At 45.8% G+C, this 14,151-nt stretch overlaps 1 protein-coding gene across 3 annotated transcripts in view; it reads left to right on the forward strand.

Moving 5' to 3' along the window:
• GRIP2 (glutamate receptor interacting protein 2) overlaps positions 1 to 10,339 on the forward strand; it is a 256,934-nt gene extending 246,595 nt beyond the window's left edge. For 2 of the 3 annotated variants that reach the window (XM_053953995.1, XM_053953996.1), the window contains exons 21-24: positions 142 to 262; positions 3,678 to 3,914; positions 5,608 to 5,754; positions 8,223 to 10,339. In XM_053953995.1, the coding sequence (XP_053809970.1) occupies positions 142 to 262; positions 3,678 to 3,914; positions 5,608 to 5,754; positions 8,223 to 8,420 (703 nt within the window). In that variant the 3' untranslated portion in view covers positions 8,421 to 10,339. Of the gene's footprint in view, positions 1 to 141; positions 263 to 887; positions 1,038 to 3,677; positions 3,915 to 5,607; positions 5,755 to 8,222 lie in introns of those variants that run through there. The other variant, XM_053953997.1, reaches the window with a different exon arrangement.
• Positions 10,340 to 14,151: the final 3,812 nt, after the last annotated feature.

Here is a 14,151-nt window from a genome sequence, read left to right on the forward strand (position 1 = left end):
TTTGAAAAGTTCATATTGTTTGCTTTTGTATATGAAGACTCTTCAAGTCTGCTTTTACTGGTGAGACACTTGCTGTAGCCTTGCAGCTTTCACCCTGCTGCAGAAGAGTGCTGACAATATTTGGTTCCTACGTTACAACAGATACCCCAACCGCCAAAATGGCCTTGAGACCACTCATGAGGACAATTTTTGGCGTGTTTTTGGAGAAGCTTTGGAGGATTTGGAAACATGCGGCCAGTCTGAACTTTTGAGGGAGATTGAGGTAAATCACTTTCTGAATTTGTTGCTGACCCAACTGTTTTGCTCTTTCCATAAATGTTAGACTGTTTCCCTGGATGTTACTTGCCCATAACATCCCTGAGCTGCTGGTGGTGTGAAGAACGGTTTGGGTTTAATTCCTGTCAGGCTTTGTGCTAATGGGTAGCTCTGCCTCATTAGACAGCTGCTTGCGTGTGCTCTTTCCCTGAGCCCATGTCTTGCCTGCCAGGAACTCCACACCCTTTTCATGAACCGTTGCTGGCCAATAATCTTCACATGACTCTTGGCAAGCCTTCCCTATCCAGTGGTAAACCCTCTGCTTGGAAAGATATTGTCTGTCCAAAGCACTTGAAGGCCAAGCAAAGGGAGCCCCATAGGCCCCCATTGGGACTGAAGCCTCGGCTTCAAGTGCTGACAGGCACACGTACCTTGCATTCAGCTGTCACTCTGCCGGAAACTGTTTTAGTGAAATAGGTAATTGGAAGCTTTTCAGCCAGCCTTCCCCATGGAAAAATCTGAGAAAGTAATTGCTTCCTGCAGAAATAAAGGTGTTTCCTCTCTTCACAAACCACTTTCTCTTTTCTTTATCCAAAACACTTTGGAGGTCATGTTATTGTGTCCGGTTATAGGATGAGGAGCCTGGATTTCTAAGTCATGGGATGCAAATAAAGAGCCCCCTTGAGAATGTGAGCTGCAGGAAGCAAACCTGCCTGGCAGGATGGGGCCTGTGCTGCTCTCTTCCCTAGTTCAACTCCTACAGCCTGAATGAAGGAGGAGGACCCCATAAGACCATGTCTCCCTGTGCCCTCCAGGTGCAGAGAACTGGGGAGAACTCTCTGAGTCATGATCTCCATCATTCCCAGTGGGACTGGTTTTACGTACACTTGCATATTGCAGAGGCTTCAGAGAAAAAAAAGGCAACTTCTGACTAATTGAAGGTCGAAGAGGAAAGTCCTGTTTTGGTTTGTATTGTGACAAGGGATTTGCTAATTGTCCTTTCCTCCTTGATCCTTAGCAACTGTAAGTGGAGGAGGAAATCTCAATTAAATTTATTGTGCTGAAGCATGGAATACTGTTTTTATTATCTTAACTGCTTAAGAAAATGCTGACTTAAAAAACCCCCACAACACACTCAAAATCCCAAATCCCCAGCCCTCTCAGACTATAACTTTTTCCCTTGATCACTTATTTCCTGGATCTGAATGTATTTAGAAAAGAGTTTAGGCAGCTGTTCTCAGCCTTTCTGAACAGAAGTTGCTGACTGCTTAAGAGAAAGTAACTCTCTAAAATGATGCACAAATATTTCTTTTCTGCTGGCATATAAATGGAAAAGATGGGATTTGTTGGACTCTCATTTGTTTTCCAGGGATCTGTGGTTCAATTGCTGTTTTATGCTGTTTGGAGCTTTGACAGTTATAGAAATGTTTTTAAATATATAAAGGAATCTTACTGAAAGCTGAGCTCCTCCAGTGTTTCTGTGTATTAAGCAGGTTTCTAGAATATTTTGAAAGTTTTGAGGACAGAAAGGAAGTGTTCTCGTTTTAGCAGGAATCTGTTGGGTTCAACTCCCCTTTTATCAAATCCAAAATACTACTGATCTATTCCCCCCTCTCCATGTGCTCAGCTTTTGTGAAGTGTGCTGTAGGATGTGCAGCCCTCATTGGGGCCTTTGCTGTATTGCAGCTTTCTTAGCCCCTGTGATTTTATGACAGTCAGAGATTTGATTTGTTTGTATAAAAAAAAAAATATATTGGCCCTTCATAATTTGCTTTTAAATTAGAAGAGGAGTCATGCAAGGTGACCCATCATAGCCTAGAAAGAGGTTCACACACAGTCGAAATCCAGTTCCAGGCTATGAGTATGGGAAGAAACAGGCTTTTTCCAGTAAAGTGTGTGTCTCTGCTTTGTTTTGAGAGCAGCCAAGATATGAGAAAAATAATGCAGAGCAGCCACAGGCTGAAGAAATCTGGAATTGCCCTTTTTGCTGTTTGCACTAAACCTAAAGCTTATGGAAAAACTTTAGGAAATTGCTTATGATGCTGCAAGGAGGATTTAAATGCTGTGAAGATGGAAAAGGAGTCCAGTGCTGTTGGGTCCTGGTTGGTTGTGGTATTTGCAGCCTCTGGGGGAGGGCAGTGGCATGGTATGCACAGACCTTTCTTTCTCCCTGGCTCTGCAGTGCTGGGACAGCACAGCACAACACCCTGGCAGCTGAGGCTACCTGAGGGCAGTGACCAAATGTACCCTGGCTGTTGTTTGTTAGTCTGCCTGTGTCCTGCCATGTAACAGGTGTTTGAGTTTTGCCCAAGCTGATCAAGTCATGTGTGAAGACCTGAAAAGTGCAAACATGAAAGGTTTTCTGTCTTTTATCCAAGCCTTTTTAGGATAACGTGGGTAGTGGTGGCATTTTCCTACTGCCACCATAATTCACTTTATTTGCCTTTGTTCCACCTTGGAGCAAAGAGCTGGAGGGTCTTGATTAGAGATTTAGTTGGATGATATTTCCCCTGTGCACAGGAGCAATTGCTCTTTGTCTTGCCACATTTAGTGTTGAAGAATTTTGCTGTCTGCTCCATACCTTTAATTTCTTCTACCTTTGACATTTATTGGCACTGCAGACCCTTTGAACTTGAACTTTGAAATTACAGGTTTCATTACACTGTTTAAATGGACTCTATGACCTGGAGCCAGCTGAGGTTCCACAGACTGGATTCTTGACTCCTTCGTTAGCTTTGATCAACATAATCTCATTAGTGGAAAGCATTGCCAAATGGAGTCGAATCTACTTAGGAGCATCTTTTAATGGATGCTATCAAGGATGACCAGGCTTAAATACTACTTAATTTTATATTTTTAACTCAGTTTTGCTCAGTGACAGCTCCTGTTTACTGAGAGATAAAATCCTAATTTTTGTGCTGAATTGCCCTCAGTGGAGTCCAAGGCATTGACTCCCCTGGGCCATTGCCAGCACTGTGTGATGCTGGAGAGGAGCTGCAGCCTGCAGAGGTAGGCTGAAGAACCAGGCTGACACTGGCTCCTCTGGGAGCTCCCTGAGAATGGGATATTTGTCCTCCTTGACTCAAGATGATTCATGCACAAGATGAGGCTTGCCCAGCCCAGTTGGTGTAGAAGGGGTCATGGAAAAATAAGGCAGTGCTTCACAAATGCTTCCTTCAGAGATTAAGCTTTCTGTTGGGGTGGGGGTGGAAAGCACGAAGTGGCTCAGCCATAGACCTGGAAGCAAGCTCCCAAGGTCTGGGAATGGCTCTTACAGCCAACAGGAAGAGCTTCTTGGTACTTATTTTCTGATTAATGAGAGCAGCGGTGCCGCCGTGTCGTCTGTGGCGCTTTAGTGGCCGCGTGGTCCGGCTCTTCCTGCTGCTGACTCAGCAGAGTGACGTTGTGCCCTCGCCCTGCAGGCGTCCATCATGACAGGGAGCGTGCACAGCCTGGGCTTGGAGGGCAGCAAGCTGCTCCTGGACTCTGTCAACCCCTCGGGAATGAGCCCACTGAGGAAAGCCAACTCCAGCTGCACCGACGGACAGACTGAGGGCAGCAGCTCCCCTGCCAAGAAGAACGAGAGGAATCTGGACATGAAGAAGATTGAGAAGGAGATGCAGGAAATCATGTCCCCGACCCCCCTTGAGTTTCACAAGGTTTGTGTCGCCAAGGGTGGGTGTAACTGTGGTGCCGCAGTACCTCAATGGTTAAAGCTATAGAACCTTTGCAACCTTGTAAGAAATCTCCTTTGCTCAGAGGGACCCCCAGAAATTGGTCCTTGTTAAAGCTGGCCCCCACCAAGGTCTGCAGCAAAGGTTTCCAGAAGGTCAGATTAAGAGGAAGGAGCCCCTTCAGAAGAGTAGTGGGATTTAGCTGCCTCATTCAGCAGGGTTCAAACCTGGGCTTTGCTGTTTCTCTTTCTATATAAGATTTCCAGGTCCTTGTGTTTTGGCATTTGTTAATTGGTGCTACAGATAAAAGTGAGAGAGCTCAAAGTATGGCCCCCTGGAGACCCATCAGCTCTTTTCCTGTGGTACACTCCATTTAGTAGGCCACTTCTCAAACAAAAAACTACTTACTTCCCTCCTCTTCCACTCCACTTCAGTGATGGGATACTGGTTTGATTTCAGCATCCAGCTGAATGTAGCCAGTTTAACCATTGTGCAAGGCAATGGTAATTAGGAAAAGTAATTAACTGTAGAAGCTGCTGATGTAGAATGCAAGCAGGGAAGGGAGCTGGAGAGGTTTCAAAAATTTGATTGCCTTTTTCTTTCCTAATGTGACTTCAGAATGAAACCTGCAGTTATGCTAGCTGGAAAAAACAATTTTTTCATGTTTGATACGCTTTTGCCCTTCAGGGCATGGCAAATGTGTCTTTAAATAAAACTCCTTGGTACCTGAAGGAGAAGAGCTATGTAATTAGGCATGCTATAGGGTGACTCTTCATTCTGCTGGAGCATTTGGCGTTGGCTGTGTTTGGAAATGAGGTTGAGGCCAGGTGGGATGCTCCTGTGTGTCATCCTGAGCATTGTCCTTCCCCAGGCCTCCAGATCCATGAGGCTCACCCAGCCTGGAGCACAGTCATGGTAGAGATTCACTCCCAGCTCATGGGAGGCAAGGGGAGATTTTGGTAGTGTTGAGGAATCAGTTGTCCCTGGTTCCCAGTGTTACCTCATGGTAAGACACTTCCAGCAGTGCTCTTCTCCTTTGGACAAGGCCAAAACGTGACATGCCCAAGGGAAGCATGATGAGATTGCCCATTTCTTGTCCTCAGAGCGTCAGCACTTACTGATATAAATTTTCTGAAAATAACTTGCAAATAATATGGAGAATTTTAGATGTTCCTGCTGAGTGATGTATTAAAAATGAGCTGTCTTAGCATTTGACTCACTACATTAAAAATTCCCAGTAAATATGTTGATTTTTCATGTGCTGGTCTGGCACACACAGCATAACCTGAGCCAGGGAAGGAGATGCTCTATTACAAACACTTGTTTGCTGCTCTTTGGAAAAACATGAGTCCTGGAAAAACATGAGTGCTGTCTGTATTACACTGCCTGTGTTTCCTTCCACATCCAAGAGTGAGGGACTGTCATGGGTTGGTTTTATGCCAGTCACCAAAGCAATTCTGTGATCATGGTCATCCTGTGATGATGGTGTCAGGTAAATAAGGGTCAGTCTGTGTTATCTGCCCAGGCTAAGAAAAACCTGCCCAGGAGACCCAGAGCAGAATTGCTGTAGGTCTGCCCACATTACTAATCCCATTACTGCTCCCATCCTGGCACCCCTGTACGTCACCTCCTTACTCTACTGCACTGAAACCTGCTTCTTCTCTTTCTGCCTCTCCAGATGACACTCCACAAAGACCCGGAGAGCGAAGACTTTGGATTCAGTTTGTCGGATGGCCTGTTAGAAAAAGGTGTCTATGTAAATATGGTCCGTCCGGATGGGCCAGCAGATCAGTGTGGCCTCAAGCCATATGACAGAGTGCTTCAGGTAATAAATGCAAAATGCAATTCTGGAGGCTGGGACGGAGTGAATGAGTGGCTGAGAGGAAGAGAGAAGTGAGACCCATCCATGGCAGCACTAACTTTAATGGAAGGTAATAGTTAGCCAACTAGGTGAGCTCTTAGCCACCAACACGCAATGGGAACTGTGATTTATAAGAAATCACTAAGTAGTACCTTCAGGTGGTACCCCAGGTGGTACTCCTAGGTTACACTGGTCCAGGGCACAGCCTGTTCTGCCACTGGCCTTTTTGAGCCTGGACAGCTCAAAACAAGCAAAAAGCTGCGTTGCTTCCTTTCCTTACCCTCAATCTTACTCCTAGTTTTTGGATGAACCAGACTGTATTGACCAATATGTGTTCCTGTGAAGCCCCTTGTGGAATTAAGTGAAGTTCATGAAGTTCTGTGCATGTCTTTGACAACTAGAAAAATTTTCTAGGAAACACATCCTTCAAGCAAGGTATTTTTTATGGATATTTTTCTTTGAAAAATGCTTCTTCTGAAATAGCTGATGCAGAAACAGAATACAAACTCTGGTCAGAAGCACAGTCTGTAATAAATGTGCCCTGGGCATATCAACTACTGGAGGGACAGAAAAAGCCTGGTGAGTTTTGGAGATTGGAGAGAAGCTCTGTGTGGATGAAAACCAACTATTTTAGCTTTGAGGCAACTCAAACAGCAACTGAAGGAAGTGCAACCTCTGTGGAAAAATTGCTACCATTTGGAAATGCAGATATTGTCACCATATTTGGAAACACTCAGATGTTTAGTTTTGCTAATTTCTAGGTGGGGGTTCTTAGCAGTCGGATTAGAGCCAATTCTTTATGTACATCAGGTAACTGGAGGACTGGCAGCACTGTGGGGAACCTTGTTTAAGCTTGTTACGGTCTCTCGCCAGTTGGCTGCTATACAATTATTCCTTCTCAGCTTCAAATAAAAGATGGTGCAAGAATGAACAAGAAGCTAATTAGGCTCTGGGCTGCCTTTCTGTTCAGTGTTGGATGTGCTGCTTTTTGCAAGTGCCAAGTGCTCTGGGAGGTGTGCCCAAAATCCTAAACAGAGCGGCACGGAGACTTTGGACACCCTTTTTCCACACGCTGAGCCGCACAGCTCACACCTACGGGCGCACGAGGCGACTCCATCGTGTTGTCATGTGGAGTTGGGAATGAGGGATTGCAGACGTGCTTGAGGGGACTCCCCTCAAGAAGTGCAGAGCTGCATTGCTGAGGATGCTGCACAGTGCTGCTGAGTGTGGGCATGATGATGTGCCCGAAGGCCGGTGAAACACCTTGTCCCTGCTGTCACAGACCCTCTGCCTCTTGGCTGCATGGATTAACTGGAGCATGGCATTGCACTAGTGGCACTTCTGCACTGGAGCTGCCTGGCTGGCACAGAGCAGGGGCAGAGCAAGCTTGTGGTTTATCTCTCCTTGTCCACAAGCGGGCTAGAAATTGTCCCTCTGCTGTAAGGGGCAGTACTGAGGTCTCTGTGCGGACACTGGCTGGGGTGGGGGGACTCTACTGCTTTCACAGACCCAGCACTGTGGACATGCATCAGTTCTGGGAAGGGGCTTAGGATGGAAGGGTTGTATGCAGCCAAATACCCAGCCCTTACCCAAAGAAGGAAGCAACACCTGGCCCCAAGGGTTATGTTCACTCCAAAGGTGTATGGGAAATTCCTTTTTCCCTTTCCCACTTCCCATCCCTGTGCTGTTTGCCAGCTTGTTCTATCCCAGAGCTGTCACGGCACCAAACCCAAGTGTTCTGGTAGCTGTAGGTGAGAGAGCTGGGGTGGTTTCTCCAGATGACCTAGCCTAGAAATGTGCTTGAAGGTCGGCAAGAGCCAGCAGAAACTGCTTTCGCTGTTGAATCCTACAGAGAATTTGCAGCTGCCTCCTGAGCCCACATGAAATGCATCCAGACTCTGTGAAATGAAGGATATACATAGGGAGAGGGGAAGAAGAAACTGTTTGGTACAGTCTGGGTTTACCTCTGGCTGAGTTGTAAAATGGTTGCCAGAAGTCTCAGGCCTTTATTTGTTTTTTGTGTGCTGGATACTTGGCACCACAAATTTAAGGCCAGTAAAAGCCATTATGACAAAAAATAATGGAAAATGGCAACATTTTCTTCTACAGGCTTGAACAGGAGAAGTGGTTTTGAGCCCTGCAGTGTTTAATACTTGTAATACTGCTCCAGGCATTGAGGGTCACGGTTCATTCCTGGTCCAGACCTTTTCCCCCTTCCTTTATCAGTTACTGCATCGTTCCTCAGCTAAGCATGGATGCTCATTCTGAAGGGGTGCTTCTGCTCTTCTTCATTGTGAACCAGGAATCAGGGACCCCCAAGAGTTGTGTATTTTTTCCAGCTGGGGTTTAGCACTAACCTTGCATTTGCTGACTAACAAACATGATCTTTCTGTTGTTCCTTCCCATGGCATGTCCTAAATCCATCCTGGCAGGTAAACCGCATCCGAACGAGAGACTTTGACTGCTGTCTGGCCGTTCCCTTGATTTCGGAGGCTGGAGATAAGCTGGACCTGGTGATTAGCCGGAACCCCTTGGCACTGGCTGCCCATGCTCCCTCGGAGGGGAACAGAGAGCTCCCGGCACAGGTGCCCCACAGCGCCGAGGTCAAGGCGAGTGTCCAGACACTCTGAGCAGCAGGAGCAGAGCAGATGATTCCTCTGCTGAGCTCTTATGGTATTATGGTATTTGGGGTGTTATTCCTGATTTTTTGCACTGGTATTTGTAAATGCTCTGTGTACCATAACCTGCAAGTGGGGAGGTGGGTCTTCAGTGAGCCTGTAGACCGCCAAATATTGCTGGGAAGGTCAGAGCTGGGTGTGTGTCTGGGGCTGTGACAGCGATGGCAGCAGGACAAACTGCCGACAGGAGGAAGGAGCATCCACAGCCATCCCCCATGGCAGGGCATCCCCCCGTGCTTCTGCCATCAAGTGTGCAGGGTCCTGCCTCTGACATCCTCCTCATCCTGAAAGGCCTCGGCCATCCTACAAACACACATGGTGCTATTATGTTCTTTGTTTGCTCAGTTAATCACATACAGCAAGACTGAAATGCCTTTCCTTTTATGTTGTGCCCAGCTCCCTCCTTTCAACACTCCTGGCAAATCAATTCCTGCAGCCCCTTGCACTGCCAGTGCAGGGCTGTGGAGAGAGCCCGTTAAAAGACACTTCAAAATGTGCTTGAGAGTGGCTAAATGCAATTCTTGTGCAGAAATTGGTATTTCCAGCTGTCTCCTGCCAGCCCTATCCACATTCCCCACTAGGTCTGGCTCACCCCGTAGGGGGTTAGGCACCTTGTGTGGCTGATTCCCATGAGCAGTGCTGTTACCTGTGCTCAGTAGTGACTACAGAGTAGAGGCCATACCCAAGGCTAAAGGCCTTGAGTACCTGCCTGAATCCCCCCGTTTGTCTGAGCTTTACAGAGATGTCTTGCTTGCAAACTTGGCCTGTGCCTGGAAGTAAATAGCAGAATAGCGCAAGTCCCAGGGCTGCCCCTGATGTTTTGGATCAGTGAAACCTTGCTGTCTCCCCTGAGGCAGAGGAATGAGAAGCCCTTGGTTGGGTGGGGGTAGTGTCCTGTGTCCCTGTGGGCTGGGTGGTTTGTGCCCCTTTGCCTGTTGCTGGCCTCTTGTAGCTCTGTGGCTGCTCCCCTCCTGCCCGAGGGCCCCTGGCCCCAGCTGGCAGAGGGGCTGTGACGTTTGCATTGCCTGCCCCGTTTCCCACATTCGCACTTTATGATGATGGCCGTGGCCATGTCCTGCGCCCGGCTTTGCTCTCCCTGGGAAGGCCAGTGCCACGGAGTCCAAGAGCTCATTCCATCAGACACGGCAGCTCCAGAGCCCACTGCCCCCATTCCCTGCTTGCCCTTCCAGTTCCTCCATCCCCACCTGCACACCAGGGGTGTGTGGGGAGCTGGGTGGGTGTACAGCCCGTGTGTGTTGCTTTGCTGAGCCAGGACTTGTCCCCGCACTGTCTGTCCCCGCCAGCCCCTGTGGCAGCACAAACATATCCGGGTGTTTCTTCCAGGCACGGCCCCATCCAGCTCTTTGTTGTTGTAGCCATTTTCTCTTTGAGTATGCAATATCCCATACCATTGCTGCCACAGCTAGATAACGTGCCATAACTGATACTGTGGAGCATTGACAGTGCAGCCGAAAGGGTTTTTATATGCAATATCCTGAGCAGTGGAAGCTCACTGGGGCTTCTCATAGGTTTTTAATGAAGACTTTTATTAAAGGCTTTAAAAAAAAAAAAAAAAAGAGGAAGAAAAACTTGGTCCTTGTATCCCTTCCTATGCATTTTGAATGATATGAAGATGAAATGCATTACTTAAATGTGTATTTTTATCCATATATTAGAGTGTATTCCTTGTAAAGTATTTTTATATGCTAATTTTCTTATGTATCTATGAAAGCACAATATTTAAAAGTACAGCATTTCAAAGAATATTTTAGTCCTGTTTTGGACCTATTTGTAAATCTCTGTATTTAAATGGGATTGGAATGACCTTGATTTTTTTTTTTAATTAAATAAAAGCAAATGAAATGCATTTATTTTGGTTTGTGTTGCTTTCTGCTCAAGGATGATAGTGAGGCAATGCTTTGCTTCCAGCAACATTTTAACTTGCCAGGGGACACTGTTTGTAAGACACCTTGGAGGATAAGGAGGAGGCCACACAGAGGGTTTTGCTGGGATGCCACTGTTTGTAGGGCTACCAGTGTTGTCCCTTGCCACCCACTATAAGCAGCAGGACTTGGGTTGCTCCCTTCCCTGTGCCCATGGAGACAATTTTGCTGTAGCTATTAACAGGAAGAGCTGGAGATGCTCATGCATGTGGTTCCAGCACTGCCTGCAGCTTTTCCACACTGGGAATCTTGGCTTAAAGCTGGGCTGCTCCGTGACAAAACACTGATGCAGCAAAGCACGTGGCAGCGTGGCGTGGCAGCATTTGCAAAGCTGTGGTTAATCCCTGGGGATGGGTTAGGAAAACTCCTGGAGAATGATGTGCTGGCAGGAGATGTTCCATCTGGTGCTCAGAATCCTGCAGCTCCAGCGGGGCGCCTTGGGAATCTGCACCGTGGTAGCCAAATTACTCCACCTCTGAAACCAGACATCCCAAGAAATGACTGCCATGAACCCAGAACACAGCTCTTGTGTCCATGCATCGAGGATTTCTTCCCTATGCTCCCAGTGTGGGCAGCACAGGCTGGAATAGTCCCTGGATAAGGCTATAGGGAATCTCTGCTCACCAGCACAGAGAGGGTGAGCTGGGTTTTACAACCCTTCATGGCCAAGAGGGTAATGCAGGAATTTTCACAGACTGAGCAGGGTATAGGAATGCTCCTACTTAGACTGAGGAATCATTGCCACGTAAACAACCCCTATCTGCCATCTCTGGCTGCCCTCCTGAGGCAAAGACTTCAGAACAGGACCCTGCACCAAGGCCTTGCCAAAACCATGGAGCCAACCGAGGCACCAGGGCTGCAGGAGGCTGAATGAGCGCCCATGAAACGTGAGCCTCGGGGCTCGGTGTGTGTCCAGGGCTCTGTGTGTGTCCCAGGGAAAAGGTTGGAATGGAGCTGCTCCCTGGGACGTGCCTCAGTGGGCAGCACATCCCCCTGCTGATGTCTCTTCTCTTCCCATGGGCCTTGGCTGACGGGAGCAGCTGCAGCCCTGGGCATGTCATGGCCACCAGGGAAGGTAGTCAAAACCCTTCAGCAGCAGCTTGTGGCACTTAGTGGCTTTTTAAATTTCCTGCTTATTTTATTTTGACCTGAGACACACTGCAGTTGCTTATGAGGTTGCTTAGCCCAGGCAATTCAGGCTGTGCTGATGAGAGGAGAAATCCCTGACAAAGTCCTCAATCACATCCAGCAAAATAACCAACCCAGCCAAAAAAACCCAACTAAAGACAGCTGTGGAAATGATCCTGGGCCTGGTGTGCTGGAGGCTCAGCAGTGAAACTCAAATGTTTTATTTTCATAAGGAGTAGCCACATACATGTTGGTTTTTTCTTTCCCTACCTCAAATCAAGACTTCAGGAATGGACACTCTGGTTTAACCTCCGTTTGACTGAAGAGGCCAAAGGGGTCAAGAGGTCAGCAAGCTTGAAATAACCAGTCCTATTCACCAGAAAAATAAATGTTAGGGTGGGTTTTTTCCTTTATTTTTCTTCCTATTGGGCTTTTCTGACATATTTGAACTCTCACAGTAGTGGTGCCATGCCTGGGCTGGGCACTGGCTGGTGAGAAATATGTTTCTTTTGCATCACTTGGGTTTTTTAATTTTGTTTTTATCTCTTTGATATATTTTGTTGTGGTTTTTTTTTCTTCCTTACCCCCTTTTTCTTTTGCTACTTATTAACTTGTATCCCATGAATTTTTGCACTTTTACCCTTCTGACTCTCTCCCTATCCCACTGAATGAGGGGGTGAATGCGTGGCTGTGCGTGGGGCTGTGCTGCCAACCAGGGTGAGACCATGGCAGATGTGAAGTTAGTGATTACCCATATTTCATATATATATATAGTATTTTATAGGGGCAAAAAACCCCCACACCAACAACCCCAAAATAAGTAATAGGTTTAAAGTAACAACTGAGCTACTCAAAGACCAAAAAAAAAAACCATCCAAGAGCATAGCTGGTTTATAAAGGAAAGTTTTATTTTCAGTTATAAGGTGATTACAAACTCATCTAAAAAAGCAAAGATGACTTAAAAATATCCATATACATTTTATTTATCTAAAAAGCAAAACAGAAACTGCAAAATACAAACATTTACCATATACACAAAGGCTAGGGGGTTTTAGGATTAAATTACACTCCAAGGTTTTTTTCAAATACAAATATTCTGTTTTGGAACACACAAAAAATGTTTTAAAATGTTTTAAAAATATTTTTAAGGTTTTTTTTTCTTTAAAAAAAAGTTCAGATGACATTTTTAAGGAGGCTATCATCACCCTCGCCTCCTCTCCATGTGCTACTCATTATCACATTACTGTAGTCACAGTTGCTAGGAATTTAAATAATTAAAAAAACACCACTGGTTTTTAGCCAAACACATCAAACAAGATGGATCACCTCTTACTACGTGAAGTCCCTGGCAACATTATCAGGTAACAATCACAACATTACACTGGAGAAAAATAACATCCTATTGAACAACGAGCACTTCAGAACAGTACTGGGATGCTGTGATGCTGAGAGACCAGCGCTGGCTTCCAGGACAGGAGCAGGTCATGAACTAACTCAACTTGCCCCCTCAGGTTTTGTTTGTTTTATCAGCCTCTCAACATAATTTTGCCACTGTTTGTTTTTATTTTTTTTTATTTTTTTTCTTTATATAGTGAAAAAAAATTCAACTCTTTCTAACATCTCAGCTGCAGAAGCAGGTACATTTAGGAACAGTGTGTATCGTGCTCACTGTGCTACAGGGCTGAAGCCTTCTCCCACAAATGCACACACACAGAGCATGGGCACAGCTCCTTAGCATCATCGAGTTTTATTATTGTTTTAAAATAGCTTTATTTTTACCATAATTTCTTCTGATTTCTCCAGTCAGGCCACATTTTCCCTGTGCTGCAAATGTGAAAGTGAGCAGCACCATCCCGCTGTGCACTGCAGAGCCACAGGGAACAAGCCTCCCAAACTTGCCTCTTTAAACTTATCTTCAATTTACTTTACTCCTAAACTCGTGGTAATTAAATTCTGACACTTCTACTGATTATTTCAAATGAGGACACATCAGCAATACAAAAAGGCTGTGTCTGCCATTCAATTGCCCAACATTACCAGCAGGGTCAGGCTCTTTTCCAAGCACAAACCCTGTCACCAAAGTTTTCCATCTTTGATGGGGATGGGTGGGTGATTTGTTTTCCTAAAGTTTTCAACCTGCAAAATTTTGAGCTTGTCCCTGTTTTCTGGTCAAATGGTGTCTCAAGTTATTTCTACTCTTGTTTTTAGGACATGGGTAAATTGAAATCACCAATTCCCAATGACAACTGGAAAAAAAACGACACAAAGAATGTGACTTTTTCTGTTTATTTTTAATAGAAACAAACAAATTGATTTTTTTTTTTTTTTCTGGAGAAGCATTGTCCATGTACACATTTCTTTTGGGCTGGCAGAAAAGAGCCACAGTCTGGTGGAGGGTGTGGGGCTGGTTATATTCTGGCAGTTTTCCAGTGGGTGCTGGTGCTGGTTATATTCAAGTCACTCTTGAGCAATCTTTCCCATAGACTCAAATTGACTGCTAACACCATAAGAAAATTTTTGTGACCAAAATATGGAGCTCAGGGCACCTCTTTTGCACAAGTTCAATGGTTTCTTAAATGTCAAGTGTCACCAAATCAACTAAATACTTTAAG

This window comes from Vidua chalybeata, chromosome 12 (genome assembly GCF_026979565.1).
Source record: "Vidua chalybeata isolate OUT-0048 chromosome 12, bVidCha1 merged haplotype, whole genome shotgun sequence".
Lineage (NCBI taxonomy): Eukaryota > Metazoa > Chordata > Aves > Passeriformes > Viduidae > Vidua > Vidua chalybeata.